The sequence below is a fragment of the Nuphar pumila genome, chromosome 17, assembly GCF_984573655.1.
Source record: "Nuphar pumila chromosome 17, dmNupPumi1.hap1.1, whole genome shotgun sequence".
Lineage (NCBI taxonomy): Eukaryota > Viridiplantae > Streptophyta > Magnoliopsida > Nymphaeales > Nymphaeaceae > Nuphar > Nuphar pumila.
In genome coordinates, this window is record NC_143265.1 from 17,567,924 (window position 1) to 17,592,531 (window position 24,608).

At 37.5% G+C, this 24,608-nt stretch overlaps 1 protein-coding gene across 2 annotated transcripts in view; it reads right to left on the minus strand.

The window, feature by feature from the left end:
* Positions 1-748: 748 nt before the first annotated feature.
* The window catches only part of LOC149811734 (protein STRUBBELIG-RECEPTOR FAMILY 8-like), a 69,815-nt gene continuing 45,955 nt past the window's right edge, over positions 749-24,608 (minus strand). The window contains exons 11-16 of one of the 2 annotated variants that reach the window (XM_089993249.1): positions 9,895-10,154; positions 3,433-3,704; positions 3,203-3,338; positions 2,994-3,133; positions 2,724-2,880; positions 749-1,260 (exon numbers count right to left, since the gene is read on the minus strand). In XM_089993249.1, coding sequence (XP_089849375.1) covers positions 1,108-1,260; positions 2,724-2,880; positions 2,994-3,133; positions 3,203-3,338; positions 3,433-3,704; positions 9,895-10,154 — 1,118 coding nt within the window. In that variant the 3' untranslated portion in view covers positions 749-1,107. Of the gene's footprint in view, positions 1,261-2,723; positions 2,881-2,993; positions 3,339-3,432; positions 3,705-9,894; positions 10,155-24,608 lie in introns of both variants that reach the window. The other variant, XM_089993248.1, reaches the window with a different exon arrangement.

Consider the following 24,608-nt stretch of genomic DNA (forward strand, 5'->3'; position numbering starts at 1 on the left):
GGAAACCGGACATGTTATGACACGCTGATATGGACACAGACACGTATAGATATTATCTAATAATTTTATAGTATTTCAATAATTTATTGATTAAAAAAAATATGTGCCCTTATGTCCTATTTTTTGAACAAACTTCAAACTCTTGTTGGTTCGTACCCATTATCTTTGTGATGCAGGTGAAACACAAATCCATTCACTGGGTCAATATATCGCTTACTTAACCAGAATGTCAGAAATGAACATCAAGATAATAATATGAATCCAAATTCATGACGAACATGAAGGTAGAAGAATATCTCTATTTAAAATGCACCAAGTTTAGTACAAATTGAGCATAGCTGCAATGGATCCCATTTCCATATCAATACAAGAAGCATCAGACAAGTGGTGCCTAAAGCTCTGTTTGGGAACTGGGAGGGAGTTTATGGATTTGGAAAAGTGGAAGCCATCAATTCCAAGAATTGGCAGCTACCACCTCTAGGAAATAGTAGTTACCAATTCTGTGTTTTAGTTCAAATACAGAGAAGACACCGTCTCACCTTCTTTCTCATTTCCATAAACCACCTTCTCCCAAAAAAACTACTACTGTAATGGTTTGGTCAAATTTAAGCTCAAAAACTCTAACTCCCATCCTGGGCTTCCGGGCTACAAGCCCCCAAACAGAGCAGACATACATCTATTTCTTCTGCTCTTTACAAACATACAAGAATCTGCAGTTCCTTGTTTTACAGCTGCTCTCTAATCTGTATTTGATGAAATTGATGAATTTTTTAACTGCCAAGTATCTCAACTTACATTTCGACCAAATCTGCTCTAGCGAAACAAAGAAAGCAAAATACATATAATGTCTCCTTGATATAATTACAATTGCACAGAGTAGAGTGGGAAGAATACCATGTGCTATATTGTGCTTGTGTTGATTGCAACAGAAATACATAAATAAATAACTTATCCGCAATGACAGGGCAAGGAAACCAATTCCTCCACCGTTAAATTGGCTCGCCTACTAATCCAAAAGCCGTAATGCAATAGATTTATGGTGCCCGAGCAAAATGGCGAAGCTGAAGAAAAAACCTCTGCATGTTCTTTACATGCTATTCAGGAAACTCAAGTGGACAAGTCTGATGGATCGTGTTCCAGGATCTTGTAAGAGAGGCCTGTTTCATCGCTAGACCGTCTTTTGTTGGCACTGGCTCTTTGCATCAAGCGGACTAAAGATTGAACCACTTCAGACATAGGAGGCCGAAACTCCGGTTCCGGCTACCAAGGTTCAATAGAAGCATTAGTTGCCCAATTATATTGGAATCAAAATAAAGATCTAATTTTGCAAGTGCAGTAGTAACAACAAACTTGAATCAGACTTCAAAAAGAACATATACCAGTATAGCCACAACCTATTGAAAGAAATGATTATTCTCTTTTTCATGGAAATCAATTCTAGAATATCGAAGCTACACCAATGGATTGCCATTGCCAACAAGGTGAAAATGATGGATTAAACAATATTGAATTCATTGAGTTTATTATTAGGAATTGCAAACCTGCAATATGAATGTTATAGGTCTGTATATGAGCTGCGTTGAGCCCAAAGTCAGGTTTATTCAAGCTGGGGCAGCAAGCCCCAGAGCATGCTCAAGTTTGACTAGATTCCAACGCTGGTGATCAATCTCCACTAGAAGTATGAAAAAAGGCTCAAGATCTGCTCAATCTGAGCTTGAGCTCAGGTTCAAGCTCGAGCTAAGCTTTTTGTTCCTGTCCTTCAACAACGAAGGCCCCAGGTTATATGCAGAGGGTGAGGATGAACCCTAGATGATAGGAAAAAGTGAGGATCTGAAGTGGTCATCGGCCCAAGCAATGAGAAGAAGCTCGACATCTTCAAAGGCAGCATATCCGTGATGCACCAGCTGGAAACCCTCTTTCTCCACTGGTTAGGGTTATCACTTGAAATTTAGCCATTTGGAAAGTCGAGTTTTCAGCAAGGGTAGCCTAGATAGGGTTTTCATTGAGTGGTTTCATCCTTCAACTTTCCAGTTAATCATGGACCCTCACATTAAATATCAATCAACAGTCCACAGTACATTGTACTGAAATACATGCATATGCCATCATTGGAAGAGCTTCAAATGATCATATGAATCCTAATTTGAACCTCAAACTCAGCTTGTTTAATAAATGAACAGCTCCAGGCTCCAAGCTCTTAATGCGTCAAGTCTAGCACATTCTGGAACTGTTGAACTTGGTGCCCTGGAGAGAGCCTCCTTACTGGATATAATAGCTATCCAGCACTCAAACTCCATTTGAGTTGGTATACAATTTCCAAATTACACCCTGTGATTTTAGCAGTAGTGATGCCCTGATGTACTGATTGATTTGAGAGAGGAATTGATCCTTTTGGATTGATCCTCCAAAAGTTGGTCAGCTTGGGAACACTAAGCTTTTCTCCCATCAACCATTCCCCCCACCCCCAACCTCAACCCACCAACAAAGAATGCTTAGAGAATTAAATTTTTATCATTACAAAAACTGTAACTCCTTGTTACTTCCGATATTAATATAATTGCAACTTCAAATTTTATCGGTGTAGGTGATATTTCGCTTGCTGCTCATGGTGTATGATGAAAGCACTCCCACAACTTCCTATTGATTTTTTCCATGATTTCAAGTAGGCATTGCAAGTAAATTTCAGGAAAAAAAGGAATAAAAAGATCCATGTGGCATGGTACCTGAACACAAATTGCAATTATGTCAGCAAACCGTGAAAGAGATTTTGCTGGATACATGCCTTTGAGAGCTGGATCAACCATCTTCGCCAATGCATCAATATCGTGAAGCTGTGGTATAGCCCATCTCACAAGAGAATGTTCTGATCTTTGCCTTGAACTTCAAAACCAACAAATAGGAATCAGAAACAAACAGAAAGGGTTCCAGTTGGCAAGGTGCAAATAACTAATGAAAGGAAAAATTTTGAGCCACGCACGAACTAGAGAGGAAACCTGTCCAGTGGCTTCCGACCAGTTAACAGTTCTAACATGACAACTCCAAAGCTGTAGACGTCACTCTTTACAGTGTAGCTTCCGGACATGGCAAATTCAGGAGCACTGTAACCAAATGAGTCAAGCATGTGTGTAGAAACCTGCCATGGTACACACATTGTTAAAATATGACACACACACACATATACATATAGAGAGAGAGAGCCCACCTGTCTCTCAGTATTGGGAGTTAGCGCAGCCAGCCCACAGTCTGACAAGTGAGGGTTCAACTCTTCATCAAGTAATATATTTGCTGACTTGAAGTTTCGGTGTACAACAGGAGGCAAGCATACTTCATGCAAGTATCTGAATAGAAAATTAAGAAATATGTTAGAAAGGAACCAGCCATAGCAACCTCATCAAAAACAAGACCAGAATCATGTTATTGTTGTAAACTTACTCAAGTGCCCTAGCTGTGCCAAGGGCAATCCTCACACGTAAATTCCATGTCAGTATCTTTGTGCTATCCTCAGTAAAGTGTAGAATCTCATGAAGAGTTCCATTTCCATAAAAATCATAAACCAGGAAGTGCTGCCCATGTTCTACACAATACCCTAGCAAGGCTGTGATATTTGGGTGTCTCAAACGTGACATATTTGATACTGCTTCAAGGAAGTTGTCTTCCTCCTGCAGGGACACTGCTGAGTTGTCGATCTTCTTGACAGCTAGAACCTACAACATAGCAAAGGAACATGGTATTAGTTGCTAATTCATTCTTACCAAAACCAAAATTTGCAGACAAGAAAGCGTGAAGAACAAAAGAAGCAAGTTTACATAACCCAAGAGTAAAATCTGGAAGCCAGTTTATGTTAAATATGTATATGTAAATGAATATATTTCTATACTGTATTGTACCACTTGTACAGCATACTGTACTGTATTGTACTACTGTACTGTATTGTACTGTATTGTACAGCATACTGTACTGTATTGTACTACTGTACTGTATTGTACTGTATTGTACAGCATACTATACTGTATTGTACTATTATACAGTATTGTACTGTATTGTACTGTATTGTACAGCATACTGTACTGTATTGTACTATTGTACTATATTGTACCACTCGTACAACATATAAATATCAATGGAAAGGGGAGAAGACATTACGCCCAACATTTTTTTCTCTCTTCCCTCTTACCTCTCTCTCTATCTCTTGCTACGATAGTAAGGTGACTCCCACATCTGATTTCTCACATGGTATCAGAGCCAAGGGCGTGGTAATCACGATCATCTGGAAGGCCCCTAAGGACCTTGACGTGCGTTTTTGGGCGTTCTCAAGGAAAGTGTTTTTTTTTCATCTTTTCTCTGTTGTTTCTCCGTTGAATCACTATATTTCGACGTCGTTTCTTCATTTCCTCATATCGTGCATCTTTTCCTTCTTACATATTCTGTTATCCCCAATTTTATCAACCCTAATTTCTGCTTTCCCCAAATTTGGGAACCCTCATTTCTCAAAAGTGCCTCTTTTCTCAAACTTCTTGTGATTTCTTATCTATTTCTTGCAATATAGTTGATAAATCGTACATTCTGCACGATTAACTAAAAAAATCGTGATTTCCAAAACTCAAAAATTTCTGTCCGTACGGTTTTGTCCGTACAACCTACGAATTTCTGTCGTGCTGTTTGATTCATCTTTGATCTTCTTCCTTATGGATTCTAAAATCAGCCCCGGATTTCTTTCTCAACTTGTTTCTCACAAATTAACTCATGATAACTACTTACTTTGGAAACGCCAAATTCTGCCGTTTATCCGAAGTCATGGTCTTTCCGGGCATCTGGATGGGGGATCACCCGCCCCACCTATGACTATTACGCAAGAGGTAACTGGTAATGATGGGAAGGTGAGTTGCATTGCTATTCCAAATCCTGCGTATGATGTTTGGTTTCAGAAGGACCAATCTGTGGTTGCCTATTTGACTGCCACGTTATCTGATCGTATATTACAAACTATCTCTGACCATTTTACTGCTGCAGAACTATGGAGACATCTTGCTCACTCTTATTCACAGGTTTCTGAATCACGTGCACTTCAACTGAAATGGCAGTTCCAATCTATGCGAAAGAGAACTAAGACCATTACTGAATTTCTAGGGGATATCAAAATTATCATTGATCAGTTGGCCGCTATTGGATATCCTGTTTCTGACAGAGATGTTGTTCAGCAGGTATTGGGAAGCCTTGGGCCCCAATATCGTATGTTTTGCACTGCATTACAGGTTGCCTCTACACTTCCATGCTTTGAGGATTTACAGGCCAAACTCCTACAGTATGAAGTTAGTTTGACTCAAGATCATCTTATTGATGATCCTCATCCTGTCATGTTTACATCTGGGTCTACCTCATTTCGTCCACCTGCTGCTCATATGGGCCGTGGAGGACTCCTTCCTACTCCTACTGCTCCACCTGCCACTAGAGGTACCCGTGTCCCTACTTGCTTCCATTGCAACAAGCGTGGCCATGTGAAAGCAGATTGTTGGCACAACCCACAGAATCGCAACAAGGCAGGGAAGCCAGGACCAAGAGCTGGACAGATGAATGTTAGACAGTTTCAGGGGCAGCCGCAGGGAAATTTTCGAGCACATCAGGGTACTGATCAGGGACAGAGTGCAGGGTTGCCACATGATGTGCAACAAATTCTGATGACTGCATTTAACAACATGAATTTGCGTCAGAATGATGATGGAGTTTGGTATATTGATTATGGAGCAGCCGCACATGTTACTTCTGATGCAGGTAAACTTTCCAACATGGTTCCTTATATTGGCACTGGCACTATTGTCACGGGAGATGGTTCCCACCACCCTATTTCTCATACTGGAAATGCATCTCTCTCTTTGTCACAATCTACACTACCATTGAAAAATGTCTTACTCACTCCTGCCATTGAGAAAAACATTTTATCTGTTTCTAAATTGGTTGATGAAACAAATTCATCCATGGAATTTACTCCGTCTTCTGTTTGTCTTAAGGACCTTCGAACCAAGAAGATGCTCGCTAAGGGTGAACGACGCGGAAACATGTACGTCTTCGAAGCAGCCCCCGGGACTTTGAAGACGTCATCTACCGTGTCTCCATCTTTTCCTGCTTATTTGAGTCAGTCTTCTTCTGTTATGCAATGTAATAAGTCAGTTTCTTGGCATCGTCGGTTAGGTCATTGTAGTCAAGGGTTCCTTGACAAATTGTCTTCTCAAGGTTTTATTCCCAAAGTCAAATTAGATCATAAGTGTCCTAGTTGTAATGTCTGCAAGAGTCATGTACTTCCCTTTCAAAGTATCAATAAAAGAGCTTCCAAGCCATTTGAAATTATTCACTCTGATGTTTGGGGCCCAGCTCCTGTTTCATCTCTATCTGGCTCTCGTTATTATGTGTTATTTCTTGACTCTTTCACTCGTTACACTTGGATTTACTTTATGAAATCTAAATCTGAAGTGTTCAAACTTTTCAAACAATTCCATGCTCTTGTTCAGAACCTTTTCAATTCAAATATCACTTATTTCCAGTGTGATGGTGGTGGAGAATACTTATCTCATGATTTTAGTGAATATTTAAAGGACCATGGCATCACACGTAACTCCTCTTGTCCTTACACTCCACAACAGAATGGAGTAGCAGAACGTAAGCATCGGCATATTGTTGAAACCGCGTTAAGTATGATGCACAATATTGATATTTCTTTCTCTCTTTGGACTGAGGCCTTTCACACTGCAGTGCATATCATTAACAGGTTGCCTATGAAATTATTAGGAGATCAGTCTCCTTATTATTTGCTTCACGGTTCTCACCCTTCTTATGATGATTTGCATGCTTTCGGATGCATTTGTTATGTCCATGTGGATCATTCTTTACGTAACAAGTTTCAGGACAGAGCAGTTCAGTGCAGATTTCTGGGATATGCCGATGGGTATAAAGGATATAGATGTTATGATCCTATTTTGGGTAAGATTAAGGTGTCTAGAAATGTTGTTTTTGATGATGACCATTTCAGCACTTGTGATACTTCTCAGGTATATGAGCAAACTACTTATGATCCATGGCTTTGTGATACTTTGCTATATGACTCTATCAGAGATCCTGTTGTTGATGAACCAATTCAGTTTGAAGCAGACAACTCCATCATCCAGGATGCACCTTCACGGTTTTCAGGTTTGGTTTATGCCCGTCGAGGAGCCCCTTCAACTCCATCTCACGAGGCTCCCCCTCTTCGACGATCCACACGTGAAAGGCATCCTATCCATCGTTGGGTTAGTTACAACAATTTTTCTCTTGACTTTCAGTTGTTTCTAACCAATGTGGCCAAAGAGAAAGAGCCGTCTACTTTCCATCAGGCAGCCCATTCTCGAGCTTGGGTTGAAGCTATGAACGAAGAAATGGCAGCACTTCATGAATGTCATACATGGGATATTGTTCCTCGACCTGTTGATAGAAATGTTGTTGGTTCCAAATGGGTTTACAAGATCAAGCGTAAACCAAATGGTAGCATTGAAAGATATAAAGCTCGCCTTGTTGCACGCGGATTCACACAACAATATGGGCAAGATTATGAGGAAACGTTTAGCCCTGTTGTCAAAATTGGCACCATTCGTGTGATCCTCACTTTGGCACTTCAGCATGGTTGGTCTCTTAGCCAGTTGGATGTCAAGAATGCGTTCCTACATGGGGACTTGAAGGAAGAGGTGTATATGGAGCAACCTCCTGGATATAGTGAACATGATGCGGCTACATGGGTTTGTAAATTGAGAAGGTCTCTTTATGGTTTAAAACAGGCATCTCGGTCTTGGTTTGAGAGTTTCTCCATGGAAATTCAGCAGCATGGCTTTTCTAAGAGTATACTTGATCATTCTTTATTTATGTATAAGAATGATCATGTTACTACTTGGGCTCTTATATATGTTGATGACATCATTATCACTGGGAGTGATGATGCACATATTGCCTTGGTCAAGTCTTTACTCATGGCCAAATTCAAGATGAAGGACTTAGGCCCATTGCGATACTTCTTGGGAGTTGAAGTCGATAGACAAGATGATCGACTCACTCTAAGTCAACACAAGTATACTCTTGACATTCTTCACACCACTGGTATGATTAATTGTAAACCTCTCAGCACCCCATCTGTCTTAAATCATAAGTTTAGTGCAAAAGAAGGCCAATTATATCATGATTCCACTTTATATCGCCGCATTGTTGGTATGTTGCAATATCTTACATTTACAAGACCTAACATTGCTTATGCTGTAAATCAAGCATCTCAGTTTATGCATGCTCCCACTGATTGTCATATGGAATGTATTAAGCGTATTCTCAGATATCTGAAAGGGACTATTGGAGATGGATTGCTCTATCACAAAGATGAAAGCTTCACTACAGGACACCGTTTACTTACATATTGTGATGCAGATTGGGGTGGGGACCCTGATGAGCGTAGGTCGGTTTCAGGATATTGTGTTTTTATTGGCCCAAATATTGTCACTTGGAGTAGTAAGAAACAAAAGGCCATTGCTAAATCCAGCACTGAGGCAGAGTACAGGGCAATGGCAGCAGGGACAGCTGATGTCACTTGGGTACGGCATCTTCTTCAAGAGTTGAATGAACCTATCTCTTCCTCTCTGCTTTTATGTGATAATCAAAGTGCCATTAATATTTCTTTTAACCCTATTCATCATTGTCGCACGAAGCACATTGAGATTGATCAGCATTTTGTTAGACAAAAGATTGAAACAGAAGAAATTGAGGCTTCGTATGTCAGATCAGAAGACCAAGTAGCAGACATCTTCACCAAAGGATTGGTTAGTCATCAATTTTGGTTACTTAAGGGCAAGTTGAGCATGATTGAAGACCATCCTCAACTTGAGGGAGGCTGTTAAATATGTATATGTAAATGAATATATTTCTGTACTGTATTGTACCACTTGTACAGCATACTGTACTGTATTGTACTACTGTACTGTATTGTACTGTATTGTACAGCATACTGTACTGTATTGTACTATTGTACAGTATTGTACTGTACTGTATTGTACAGCATACTGTACTGTATTGTACTATTGTACTGTATTGTACCACTCGTACAACATATAAATATCAATGGAAAGGGGAGAAGACATTACGCCCAACATTTTTTTCTCTCTTCCCTCTTACCTCTCTCTCTATCTCTTGCTACGATAGTAAGGTGACTCCCACATCTGATTTCTCACAGTTTATAGCTGTGGTGGTTGTTTTTTACTCTACTATATGCAAATGCCTTGTTTAGATACAGGTTTTCAACCAGTAAATAACTAAGGCCGAAAAGGCTATTGTTAAACCATCAACAACCAGACACATAAATCAGACTGGTAGGCTCAGGCCAAGCATCTAAGCCCAACTAAGAACAGGAAAGAACTACGCCTTGTAAGATAAACATAACCCAGTTTAAAGTCAAACATATCATATTCTTGGACCTAAGACATTTAAATGCAGTATTCCTTCAGAAGAATATAAAGATCAGGATCTGCACAACACAATCCAATTTATCATGTTTGTCCCACTGAAATGCTTGGGTCCATGGTGGAAGATGTAGTTAGTTGATCGGACAGAGTATTTTACAAAGTACTCAGGCCACATAAAACACAGAAAAATGCTAACGCGTGTAGCGATTTTCTGTGTTTTGTGTGGCCAAGTACTTGGGCCCGATCACTGGATCTGCTCTCCCACGGTAGGGTCTACCGGTGCCTAAACCAGATACCAAACTTGACTAACAAAACCAACTAATAAAAATGGAAAAAAAATGCATGCAGATAACAATTTGCAATTCCATAAAAAAAATATCATTTTTATTCAAAGGTTTCAAGGCCAAGTCATAGCTGTTGAAGTATTCATCACCTTTCCATTAGGAAACTCTGCCCTATATACACGCCCAAGTGAACCCTCCCCAACAAGGCATTCCTGACTGAAACTGTTTGTTGCAGTTTGAAGGGAAGCAATAGTATAGGATGCTGCAGTTATATGAGATTTTCCTCTTTTCCCAGCACCACCTTTACTTGATGATCTCTCGCCCACCATGTTATCTGCTGGTGGAGGCTTCAGACTTGTTATAGGTTGGTCAACTTTAGCCATCTGCTCGCGGATCTCTTTATTGGCAACTAAAATAAAATAAGTGAAACTTAATCAATTCATTACTTTCTTGTCTAATCCAACACACATAAAATGGCACTCCTAATAAACGACCAACACAGCATCAAATTATCAATTTATGCAGGATTCAGTACAAATGCCACAACTACAAAATGGATGAATGAATGAATGAATGGGTATGCATGCATCATAGTCACGTGCATGTGTGTATGTATCATAGCCACATATGCTCTTTGCTGTATCTCAATTCTCAACAAGGCAAGATGTTATAGATTTCTTAGAAAACTTGCATAAAGCTGAAGAAAATCTTGGAATTTGAAAAATAGAAAAGTACAAAAATAGAACAAAAATATGCAAAAAAAAACTGTTGGCATAATTTTTTTGAAAATAAATACAAAATTAAAAAATTTGTGAAATGATAATGAATAAAAAAAAATTGTGCTTAAATTGTGAAAAGGAAAAACTAAGGAAACTGAAAATATTACATAGAGATATTATCTGATAAATATCACAATGTAGGCATTATATCAATGGCAAAGAGCTATACATACACAATTCATAAATACATATATATATATAGAAATATACATGCATAAATAAATAAAAGCTCATTGCTATGCATTTTGAATAAATCTGACTACATGGACGAATTTACCATGGTTCATTTACTCAAAACACACTTTAACCAAACAAATTTAATACCAGTCACTAATATCGCCGATATTTTGAAAATATCGCGATATTATTGGCTATTTCAAGGTAGCCGACAACATCGGGAATATTAATGTGATAAATATCGCTACAAAAAGGGAAGGAATGAGGGACGGAAGGAAGAAAAGGAAAGGAAAAGAAGAAAGGGAAGTGTAATGAAATAAAAAGATTCAAATGTCACTTATGGACATACACAATCACAATGACCACTTATGGGTCAATTACGTAAACACAAAATCACACAAATCAGCCACTTGAGGGCGCACAACACACATAAAAATGTAGAATAGTATTGAGAAAAGCTCTAAGAAAAAGCTTAACATAGAGAGGGGTTTCAACGAGTCTGGATAGGGTGCAATATGATTGCACAAAATTTTGTGCATTAAGCACTCCATAGCCCATCATCAGGTCTTGGGTCCCACACCTGACAGGCCCTGTCCCCAAGATAGAGGGTGATCAGGTGCTCAATGCACATATTTGTGCAATCATATTGCACTTGATCTTTTCACGGTTTCAACCCCTTTATATACATAAAGGAGACCAAGTGTAACGGCTCTATGGTCAAAGACCAAAAAGCCCAATCCTATTCTAAAATATATAATAATAAAAAGAAAAAGAAAATAAAACAGAAAAAAGGTTGTACAATGACCATAATACCCTTACATGTACAGAAAGACTAAAATACCTCTATACATTGACACTGCCCCTCAAACTTACGGTGTGATCACTGAAAGTTTGTCAAACAAAAACTGAAACATAGGAGAAGGGCTTTAGTGAAGAAGTTTATAAACTGATATTCAGATATGACATGTAGCAGCGAAATAGTCTTCAAGCATTCTTCTCTGACATAATGGCAGTCCATCTCGATGTGCTCATGAAAAGTATGATTATCAGCAATGTATATGGCACTTTTGTTATCACCGCATAATCTAAATGGTGTTGTTGATTAGTCATAGCCCGATACTCTGCTTCCATGGATGACAGAGATACCTTTTGTTGCTTTTTATATTTTCAGCATACCAGTGAGTCTCCTACAAAAACACAGAAACAAGTGGTTGAGCGTCTATCATTGGGATCTCTTCTTCAGTGAAAGTTCAAGAGGAGAGGAAGAGGATAATAATAATCCTTTGTTAACATAATTTTTTAAATATCTAACAATACGCATAATAACACTTATATGAACTGAGGTAGGAGAGTGCTGAAATTAACTAGCAGTGTAAATTGCATGGGATATGTTTGGTCTGGTGATGGTCAAGTATGTCAAGGCACCGATCATCTGTCGATATAGAGTGGGATTGTCCAATGGAGTTCCATCATCAATCTTCATTTTTGAGTTGATAACTTCATGTGTATCTCAGTAGCAAATTTATATTGAGTTAACAAATATCCTCGAAGAGAATAAGTTACTTCAATCCCTAAGAAAAATCTGAGAAAACCTAAATCAGTCATTTCAAAATTTTGTTTGAGTACATGTTCAATGTGATTTACTCCCTGTTTATCTCCTCCTGTCATCAACATAAAGAAGCAAAATTACAATACCTACAACATATTTTTTAACAAATAAAGATATATTAGTATAACATGAAAAATATTCAAGATCAGTCATAACAGAACTAAAGCGATCATACTAGGCCTTCGGTGCTTGTTTGAGACTATATAAGGCCTTTTTAAGATGAAAAACCTTTCCACTCAGAATATTATACCCAAGTGGTTACACTTCTTTTAATTCTCCATTAAGGCATTTTTGACATCCATTTGGTAGATGTCATTTCCTAATAGCAGTCACAGCTATAACTGTTTTAACAGTAGTCATTCTATTGATAGGGGCAAAAGTCTCATCATAATATATCCCATATTCCTGTGAGTATCCTTTAGCTACTAGTCTGACTTTATATTTTTACAATGTTCAATCACTTTTAGTTTTAACCTTGAAGACCCATCTACATCTTATTGATTTCTTCTCAGGTGGTAAGTTGGTCAATTCCCAAGTTTTAGATTTTTCTAATGCTCTTATTTCTTCACACATGGTATTTTGCGATTTGCGATTCTGGATAGTTTTTAGCTTGATTATATGAAACTGGTTCAAAGTAGGAGAAAATTTTTGCTATACAAGCTCTGTATTGAGGGGAAAAGGACTCATATGTCACGAATCTATCAGGCTCTTTATGTTGTCTTTCACAGTGCCTAATATTTCTAGTTTCTTGGTCTTCTAGGTTAAAATATTTTTCTAAGGCATTAGGATGGTAGCTCTCTTGTCTCCTTTTATATTGAATAATTTGAAAGTGATCCTGATGTCCACCACACTAAGTATGCATTTGAGGTTCATTACTAGCAATTTGATTCTCTTTTGATATCAAATCACTATCATTCTTATAATCCAACTCTAAAAATATATATCCATCCTCTCTTAGGCACATTTTTATCAAAAAAACTTCCCTTCTCTAAAAAGGTAACATTTCTTAAAACATATAATTTATTATTTTCAAAATCATAGCATCAAAATTCCTTTTGACTCTCACCATACCCAAGAAATACACAGGGGGATGGCTCTTGGAGATAACTTGTCATTTTTGTTGGTTAATACAAAACACTTACATCCAAAGGTTCTTAGTCTAAAATAATCAGGAGAAATTTCAAAAAGTTTTTCATATGGAGTTATATTTTGAAGTATTGATGATAAAAGACGATTTATAAGGTAAACTTCAGTAAGGGATGCCTCAGCCCAAAAATGTTTTGGAATAACTCTGGAGATGAGAAAAGTCCTTGCAGTTTTTACTATATGTTTGTTTTCGTTCGGATAATCCACTTTTTTTTGTGTGTTCGCAAGAGACCTTTGGTGTAACGACAACAACTCATTCCCATTGAAAAGTAATTTTTTTTTAAAACAATTGCGGAAAAAAACCTAGAGCCCCTAGTGTCTTACAGTCATAACACATCCACGCCACAAGGAATCTTACACCACCATCATCCAAACCAAAATAACTTTATTCATCAATCAATAAAGTTTGAGAACAATAAGTAAATGAATGTCAAATAAAGCAAAATATAGAGTGACTCTGTCCCAAAGTAAATCGTCAAGTAGTGACGCAGTCCTCGTGGCTCTCTATAGGAGTCTATCTCATCACTAGTCTTCTAAGGCAGTGAAAAACATAAAATATATGGTGTCAGAATCATAGATCCTTCGTACGAATTCCTCTAATAATTCAAATAAGCAGAAAGAATATAAATCAAATTCATGCAATATTTTTAAAAAAATGCAACTATAATAAATTTCAGTATTAAAATCACCATTCATGCATTAGCAAACATTTATCATGCAACAACAATATATCGCAATTAAAAGAACAGGTAAAGATGCATGATCTAATGCTAGAACAGGAATATGCATGATATCTGATCATGCATAATATTCATATTTTATTCATCTCTATTTATGAATCATCCATGATAAAATCGCATTAAAAACCCATCTTTACAGAGGTTTTGTTTTAAATTGAATTTTCAGGAAAAATCGTATTTTTTTGTCCGACCCTTGTTTTTCAGTGTTTTTATTAGTTTAGAATTCTTCTTAATTATAGTTTAGTTAAATTAGGCTTTAATTAACTAATTTTAATTCATTTAGAAAAAAACCTTTTGAAAAACACGTTTTTGAAGAAGACTTGTTTTGGAATTTTTGAAAATATTCCGTAATTCCATAGAAAATGTGTTGTTAACCTAATTTTTTATTATAAATAAAACTTTTCCAGCATGAACCCACATTAGAAAATGCAGACCTCTTCTCCCTCTTCTCTTCTCTTCCTCATCCTCTTCGTTCCCAACCGGTTCTCCCCCGTTCTCTTCTTTTCCTCCTCGGATTCGTCTTGCTTCTAACGTATCTCTATCGCCGGTTCTTCTTGCCTTACTCGATGGAGGCGTGCGCTGCTCAACGGAAAAACCACTTTTTCTCAACCCCTCCATCGGATGCGGATCGTCAGGTTTGCATCTTCTCCCCCCTCTCCGTAGATTTTAGAAACATTGCATACATCATATTTAATTTTTTTGCATCTTAATTACATATATCATAGTCTGATTTTTATGTACTTCATTTTTGCATGTTTAGAATAGTTCATGAACATCGTAAATAGTAGTTTCATTATGTCTTCTATCATGTTCGATTTGTTTTCCGCTGGTCGTTTACATAGCTTAGTTAAAATGCAATATTTTGGTTAGCCATAGTCGTCATTAGATCATATTATGCTACTCTTTTTGTTTTGTTCTAGTTGATTTTCTTAGGTTTAGATTACGCATAGAGTGAACCAACGAGTAGCTTGTTTCACACTCCATCCACGCTGAGCGTGATCGATGCTGAGTCCAAATCGTTTTTTGTTGTGTTGCTGCAAGCGTGAACTGCAGATCTAATCTATATATATAATTTTTTGGCCATCGTCAATCACGCAGCCAGCATGATTGACGCATCTGCAATCTGCCGATCAGTCCAATACATTGCATATTTTAGGCAGAGCATACATAAACTGTTACGATTTTTGTTAAGATCAACGTCAAACACGTAGCCAGCGTGATTGACGTTAATCACCTTTTAGGCCTGCACTGTTTCATACCTTATGCTCTACTTAGCGTATTTGTTTTAGCCTTTTATCAGATGGGTTGTTTGATTTAATTATTATTTTTTAGGTAGGTTGACTAAGTTGCATAAATAATTAATCAAGCTATTTGAAGTTTTTGTTTTGTAGTTCATTAGCCGATTCAAATTCTAGTGTTGGTTAATTGGAATTAATTTGTTTGTTTATTTTTATTAATTAGACTAAAAGAGATCAGTTTTAATATTTCTTGCTATAGGTTAGTCATAAAAGATTTTTTTTTGACGTGTTTTCATAGTTAGCCCAAATTACTTTGGTTTCTTTCATTTTAGTATTTTATTTGGTATAGGTCGTTTGCCCCAAACCGTTTGTTGAATCAGGTTGTTTTAGATTTCTAGCTTTCCTTAGTTTAGGTAGTTAATTATAATAAAAAAACGTTAGTAACCAGCTGCTGAGTTCATATGTTGCTTACCCTTAGTTAATTTAAGTTTGCATTAGTTAGTTATTTAGTTTAGTTGTAGTTTAAATAGATAAATTAGATTATGTTTTATTTCATGGCATTGGCTAGTTATTTTGTTTAATTAGTTTACGACTTCATGTTTTCATTGTTTTAATTTAGTTAACGTGTTTTAGTTTGTTTTAAGTAGTTAGTTTGTTTCACTATTTTGTCTTTTAGTGCCTTAGTTGTTTAGTTCTTGTTTAAATTATGTTTTGCTGAATTTTTACTAAACTAACCATTAGATCTTGTCTAGTTTTGGTTGCTTTTGTTTTGTTGAAGGTCCCTTCAAAAGGCCCTTCAAGCCCTCAGAAATGCCCTTAATTAAATGCATACAAAAGTGAATAAAGAAGCAAAAGCTCAAGAAAGGGGTTAAAAGATTTGAAGCACTTTTGTATGCATTCAAGACCTTTTCTTTATTTTTAGATTATGGTTTATTTTATTTTATTTTATTCAATTAATTTAGGTTTGTAATAAGGCCGTTATTTTATTGTTTAAAGTCCGCCTCAGAGGGCTGCACTCTCTCCTTTATTTACTCAATTAATTGATTTTTATTTTTGGCAATAAAGATTAGTTAATTGTGTGCTTGAATACATGTATTTTCCCGTTCCCTGAGATCGACCCGGACTCCACCACTCGTGTGAGCCGGTTTTTATTTTTTGGTGTCTTGCTTTCACACTGTTTTTACATAAAAATAGTATTTTAAAAATCATTTTTCAAAACTCACACCAAATTTTTGGCGTTGTTGCCGGGGAACGGCGATTAAATACGAGTATTCACTTTATTGCCACTGAGTGTTCATGTTTATTTAGGTTGCTAGTTTACTTTTTGTTCTTTGTTTAAGACTTAGTTTCATTTATTGCTAATTATTTAGGATTGTTTAGTTTCTCTTCAGCATTTAGGTTTAGAACCACGTGTTTGCACACCCTCAATACCAGTTTACCTTTCTTGCGCGACCCACCTACTAGGCTACCCTTAGAAGGTGACTACGCACGATTGGTATCGTGCTAATAGCTTACTTTTCGCAAAATATTTGTTGGGTGAAAGTGTGTGGTGTTTGTTTATTTTTTGCTTTCTAGTTTTATTTTTCTCTTTACTTGCTTTGTGGTTTGCTGTAGGTAGAAAGCCTTTTACTTAGGACGGTTGTTGCACCGGTCTACCCTCAGGTGCATGCAAGGGTGATGCTCGCTTGACCCCAAGCTTGCTGAGATAGTTGAGGACCCCGAGTCCCTTATTACGAGAGTTCATCGATCCGGCCCCATGGCTCAGGATCAATAGTTGACCGTCCTCTGAGAGAGTATTTCATTCCTAATGAATATACTCTCGCCTCCTGCATCGCTAGACCCGTTGTAGGAGCTCTCCATTTTGAGATAAAGGTCAGCATAATCCAAATGCTTCCATCTTTTTATGGCCTGAGCAACGAAGATCTCTACCGTCATCTCGATGAGTTCCTCGATATCTGCTCCACTGGGCGGATCAACAACTTTGGAAATGACACGTTGAGGTTGACGTTGTTTTCGTTCTCCCTCAAGGACAAACCCAAACACAGGCTGAAGGCCTTAGATACGGTTCAAATTACCACTTGAGAATGCATGCAGCGTGAGTTTCTCAAGAAGTATTTTTCAATTGGTAAGACGAACCAGTATCGAAAAGCCATCACCAACTTTTCTCAGATTGAGGGAGAACAGTTTCACGAGACTTGAGAGAGAATGAAAAATCTTTTCTGAAAGTACCCCCACCACCAGGTGCTTCGTTGGCAACTGGTGCAGTACTTTTGCAATAGTCTCTCGAGAAGGACAGGCAAATGGTTGATTCTTCGTGTGAGGGCACGTTCATCCTCAAGAGCGAGGACGAGGCATGGGCCCTATTCGATACATTGAGCGAAAATGCCATGCATCATGCCCTGTCCTTGCGACCTGATAAGACCACACCTGTTCCTAGTGATTCCAGGAAGGGAGGGATTTTCGAAGTTGGGTTCGGACATGAGTTGCAAATCAAAGTGGACCAGCTGACCAGGAAAGTTGATCAATTACTGGCCAATCCAGCTTCGCTAAATCCAGTAGAAAGAGTGTGTGAGCTACATGTTAGCCCTGCACACTTGGTTTCTGATTGTCCGACAACACCACTCTATCTTGAATTCGTTCAGGAGCAAGTGAATGCTACCCAAGGTTTTGCCAGACCGGTGCACGATCCTTATACGCCCACTTATAACCCGGGATGGCGAAATCATCCCAACTTTACGTGGAGAAATCCGCAAGAGCCACCCCATCTGCCTCCTCAGACACAGCACAGGCAGGGTAACCTCCTACAAGGTTACCCGCGACCCACATTCCCTCAGGCCCCTCCCCAGCTTAGCCCTTTTCCTCAGGAGCCTACACCGAGCCCATCTTTTCAAGAGAAGTTGCTCGAAGCATTTTCTGACATTAAAGCCAACCTCAGTTCCTACACGAGGTCGATAGCGAAGCTAGAGACTCAGATGGGACAGTTGGCTGAAGCCTTGAGAAGGCGAAGCGAGGGAAGCCTTCCAAGTCAGTCTGTTGTCAACCCGAAAGGTAAGGAACCCATGTATCATGGCCTGCACCTCACAGAGTCCAACCAAGAGCAGGTCAACACTGTTATGACCCTTCGGAGTAGAAAGGCATTCCACCCTACTCAGGAATCGACTGGTGAGCCCACTACCACACCCAAGGAGAACGGGCAGGGCCCACGGCCTGTGCTTTCTTCGTATATCCCCAGAGCTCCTTTTCCTTAGGCCTTGGCCAAACCGCACAATTTTGGCAAGCAGGGGGCACACATGCACGAGGTGCTTAACATGTTCAAGCAGGTTCACATAAACACCCCCCTGCTTGACGTCATCCAGCAAGTGCTTGCTTATGCAAAGTTCCTCGAAGAACTTTGCACTCAAGAAAAAATCGAGGTCAGTGCCCAAGACAATCTTCTTGACTGAGCAGGTGAGCTTCGTGTTTCGGCACTAAGCCCCACCTAAGCTCAAGGATCCTGGGGCACCGATCATCTCGTGTGTCATAGGAAACACAACTATCGAGCGTGCATTGCTCGATCTTGGGGCAAGCGTGAACATATTGCTGAGTTCCCTTTATGACACCTTTGGGATTGGGGATTTAAAGCCCACGACTATTGTCTTCCAGTTGGCTGACAGGTCTATCAAGTGTCCGCGAGGAATCTTGGAAGATGTGTTAGTCATGATCGATGACTTATTTCTCTTTTGATTTTCTTGTTCTAGACATGGAGGGCATTGACGTCGTTCATCAGATCCCCATCATTATGGGCAGACCATTCTTGGCCATTGCTCATGCTCGTATCGATTGTTATACTGGAGAGATGGATGTTTCTTTTGGCAACAAGCATTTGCGTTAACATATCTTTGATCCTGCCAACAGAGCGACAGGACATGACGACTGCTTTCAGGTGACAGACGTCACAGGGAAGCATCTGATCCATAGTTGGATGCATATAGATTCTCGGTTTATGGCTCTCCATCCTTTGAGAATAGCCGCCACATGGAGACTAATGTTGTTCTTCCTGCTAGTCTAGAGAGTCAGCTTAGGGTACATAGGGGTAGAGTTAGAGAAAACATAGTGGGCAGGGTTATAGATGAGACCATTTTCCTTAGACCTCCCGATTGAGCGTGACTTCACGTCTGTTGATCTCATGGATGATGAAGGGTCACCAGAGATCCGTTTGGCTAAGGACGTAAAACTTAGCGCTTTATGGGAGGCAGCCCATATTTGTGATGTATTATTAGTAGTCTTAGTAGTTTTTATGTTTTAAATAGTTTTCTTCTTTCATGAGTTAGATGTCAGATTATGTATGCATTGCATTTTTTGTATATTTTTATGAGTTGCATAATAGGTAGACAGGTGGAACATATGCAGAGCCATTCACATGTCGTATCAGGTAAGATTCTATAGAGTAGATTAGGTGACTTCTACTACTTTCCTTTCATTTATTTTGTTTCTCATATGCATTCACTCAGTTTCATGCAAGCATGGGGGAGTGCCACTGAGGACACTGTCATTCAAGCATGGGGGATTGTGTAGTTTGCACACCCAAACTTTTTATGTCTTTGTACTTGCACATTAATGAAAATTCATAAAAATTGAGCTTTTAAGGAATGAGTTTGACCTTATATTAATGCTTTACATAATCTAATGTTTTTAGAGAATTTTTAAGCCCCGCAAAAATAAATTTCGACACTAATCTAAAAAAACATGGTTGTTTATGTGAATTTCAAAGAAATGACGATAGATGCATGTTAGAGTTTATTTTGAATCATAAGTATGAATATGCACAGTTTTATTTTTGAAAAAAACTAAGCAAATGAACAACATTGCATTCATGAGCTCAAAAAGTAAAAAGAGCATATGTTTAGTTTTTTTATCTTCATATTCCCTAGTAGCTAGGCTCAGACACAAGTTGAAATGTTTGAGTTCCATGTTCAAAAGGATAACGAAGGAAATCACTTTTATGTCTAAATTAATATTTGTGGCCTATTTTGTTCGAACAAGTAGAGCCTGAGGGGTGTTTACACCTGGTGCCCTAAAGCCATCTGGTTTTGGAGCTACCGGCCCGAAAGCCCGTTACATGGACTTTATAGAGAGCCTAATAGATATTAACATTGCACATGATAGAGAAGTACTATACGTAAAACTATAAAAATTGAAGGTCTAGTGACTTGAGCGATTAAAGCTGAGGGGTATTTAGTATCTAGTGCCCTAAGATCATCTAGCCTGTGAGTCACTGACCCAAAGCTCGTTACACGAGTCACGAAAACTAAAAATTTGATATAGTGCTCAACAAAAGAAAGAAAGAAAAAATGTGAAAATATTAAAAATCAAGAAAAAGAAAAAGAGCGTAAAAGAAAAAGTTCACTGCTTAAAAATAAATATTGAGAAAACATGTGCAAAAAACATATGAGTGAGGATAAGTAAATAATACCATATATATATATATATATATATATTTGATTTTCTGAGAATAAAGCATAAATGATTAAGATATTTAGAAAAGTGAAAGAAAATGTTTTATTTTGTGGTGGCCTATAAAAGACTCTAATTATGTTTTGATAATGCAATGTCATGAAATATTTGCGAAAACAAACTTCTTAACTGCCTAATGATTTTCGAAGTTGATTATTTTATGCATACACGATAGAGATGTTTGTGGGTAGCATCACTGCAAACCCTCACAAGACCTTACTCGTCCACTGGGGTAACCCAGGGGTTGAAAGGGCTTGTTGCATACGCTAAATGCAACCGAGATTCCTACGAAAGTGAGTTAGGTTTTTGCTTTGATTAGTTATCATTTTGCTTTTTGCTTCAGTTTGCTCGAGGACTAGCAAACGATAAGCATGGGAGAATTTGATCATGCATAATATTCGCATTTTATTCATCTCTATTTATGCATGATCCATGATAAAATCACATTAAAACCCCATCTTTATCGAGGTTTTGTTTTAAATTGAATTTTCAAGAAAAATCTCATTTTCTAGTTCAGCCCTGCATTTTTCAGTGTTTTTATTAGTTTAGAAATCTTCTTAATTATAGTTTAGTTAGACTAGGCTTTAATTAACTAATTTTAATTAGTTTAAAAAAAACCTTCTGAAAAACACGTTTTTGAGGAAGACCTGTTTTGGAATTTTTGAAAATATTTCGCAATTCCATAGAAAATGTGTTTTAACCTAATTTTTTATTATAAATAGAACTTTTCCAGCATGAACCCACGTTTTTCCCTTCTAAGAAAACGCAGACCTCTTCTCTCTTCTCTTCTCTTCCTCTTCATCTTTGTTCCCAATCGGTTCTCCCCCGTTCTCTTCTTTTCCTCCTCGAATTCGTCTTACTTTTAACGTATCTCTGTCGTCGGTTCTTCTTGCCTTACTCGACGAAGGTGTCCGCTGCTCAACTGAAAAATCACTTATTCTTCTCAACCCCTCCATCGGATGCGAATCATCAGGTTTGCATCTTCTCCCCCATCTCCGTAGATTTTAGAAACATTGCATGCATCATATTTAATTTTTTTGCATCTTCATTATATATATATATATATATATATATATATATATATATATATATATATCATAGTCTGATTTTTATGTACTTCGTTTTTGCATGTTTAGAATAGTTCATGAACATCGTAAATAGTAGTTTCATTATGTCTTCTATCATGTTCGATTTGTTTTCCGCTGGTCGTTTACATAGCTTAGTTAAAATGCAATATTTTGGTTAGCCATAGTCGTCATTAGATCGTATTATGCTACTCTTTTTGTTTTGTTCTAGTTGATTTTCTTAGGTTTAGATTACGCATAGAGTGAACCAACGAGCAGCCTGTTTCACACTCCATCCACGCTCAGCGTGATCGACGCTAAGTCCAGATCATTTTTTGTTGTGTTGCTGCAAGCGTGAACTGCAAATCTAATCTATATATAATTTTTTGGCCATCGTCAATCACGCAGCCAGCATGATTGACGCATCTGCAATCTGCCGATCAGTCCAATACATTGCATATTTTAGGCAGAGCATACATAAACTGTTACGATTTTTGTTAAGATCAACGTCAAACACGTAGCCAGCGTGATTGACGTTAATCACCTTTTAGGCCTGCACTGTTTCATACCTTATGCTCTACTTAGCGTATTTGTTTTAGCCTTTTATCAGATGGGTTGTTTGATTTAATTATTATTTTTTAGGTAGGTTGACTAAGTTGCATAAATAATTAATCAAGCTATTTGAAGTTTTTGTTTTGTAGTTCATTAGCCGATTCAAATTCTAGTGTTGGTTAATTGGAATTAATTTGTTTGTTTATTTTTATTAATTAGACTAAAAGAGATCAGTTTTAATATTTCTTGCTATAGGTTAGTCATAAAAGATTTTTTTTTGACGTGTTTTCATAGTTAGCCCAAATTACTTTGGTTTCTTTCATTTTAGTATTTTATTTGGTATAGGTCGTTTGCCCCAAACCGTTTGTTGAATCAGGTTGTTTTAGATTTCTAGCTTTCCTTAGTTTAGGTAGTTAATTATAATAAAAAAACGTTAGTAACCAGCTGCTGAGTTCATATGTTGCTTACCCTTAGTTAATTTAAGTTTGCATTAGTTAGTTATTTAGTTTAGTTGTAGTTTAAATAGATAAATTAGATTATGTTTTATTTCATGGCATTGGCTAGTTAATTGGTTTAATTAGTTTACATGTTTTTATTGTTTTTATTGTTTTTATTGTTTTTATTGTTTTTATTTAGTTGACGTGTTTTAGTTTGTTTCTTTTAAGTAGTTAGTTTGTTTCACTATTTTGTCTTTTAGTGCCTTAGTTAGTTGTTTAGTTCTTGTTTATATTATGTTTTGCTGAATTTTTACTAAACTAACCATTAGACCTTGTCTAGTTTTGGTTGCTTTTGTTTTGTTGGTGTTTTTGGTTTCTGCAGAGAAGCGATCGGACATGCGATGAGGCCCATTTTCATACCCTCGAAGAGCTCTATGAGGCCCTGAAAAGGTCCCCTCAAAAGGCCCTTCAAGCCCTCAGAAAGGCCCTCAGAGAGCCCTTAATCAAACGCATACAAAAGTTATTAAAGAAGCAAAAACTCAAGGCACTAAAAGACTCGAAGCGTTGAAGACCTTTTCTTTATTTTTAGATTAGGGTTTATTTTATTTTATTTTATTTTATTCAATTAATTTGGGTTTGTAATAAGGCCATTATTTTATAGTTTAAAGTCCTCTGTAGAGGGTTGCACTCTCTCCCTTATTTACTCAATTAATTGATTTTTAATTTTGGCAATAAAGAGTAGTTAATTATGTGCTTGAATACAAGTATTTTCTCGTTCCCTGAGATCGACCCAGACTCCACCACTCGTGTGAGCCGGTTTTTATTCTTTGGTGTCTGGCTTTCACATTGTTTTTACATAAAAATATTGTTTTGAAAATTATTTTTCAAAACTCACACTAATATTAATGCACAAGAATGAGTAACTTATTATCTTTTATCAAAGTTTTCTTTTGTATACATGTTCCTATTATATGCACACAATTTTAATTTCACTTTCCATTAAATCTCGCGGATACTAAAAAACGGGCACAATAATTTCCGAGTTCAAGTTAAGTTCTCAATTGTAGTTTAGCACACAATTTGTATTTTATTACTGGGTTCCACACTTAGCCTTCGACTGATATCAGAAATCAGCATCATCCATCGGAACATTAGAATTCAACATCTAATATCAGGACACTGGGGAAATAAGCATCCACTAATGTCACTTTCTTAGTATACCAATAACAACAGTTGTGTCTACACACCACCCTCAGACAAAGTGGCGGAATCTCCCTAAAACCATAGCCGGGAGGTGAACCACCTAGTTGGGTTAAGGAACATAATCGCACACAGAGTTTTAGTATCCTTACGGTTTTCCAAAACCGAAGTCCAAGATTCCCACAGGACATCTAGAAAGAAACATTAATTACACTGTTTTCTCTTTTTATCAAAAGAAAGATTTATTTTCTCAACATTCATTTTGCAATTCAGTATGCAAAACACAACACCAAATTTTATTTTGCAAATCAGCATGCAAAATGCAAACGCGGAACCTCAACCCGTTACAATATGAAACAGTGCAATTAATTCAGAAATTCAATAAACATCAATTTGATTTTTGCGATGCATATAACTAAACATAGAGC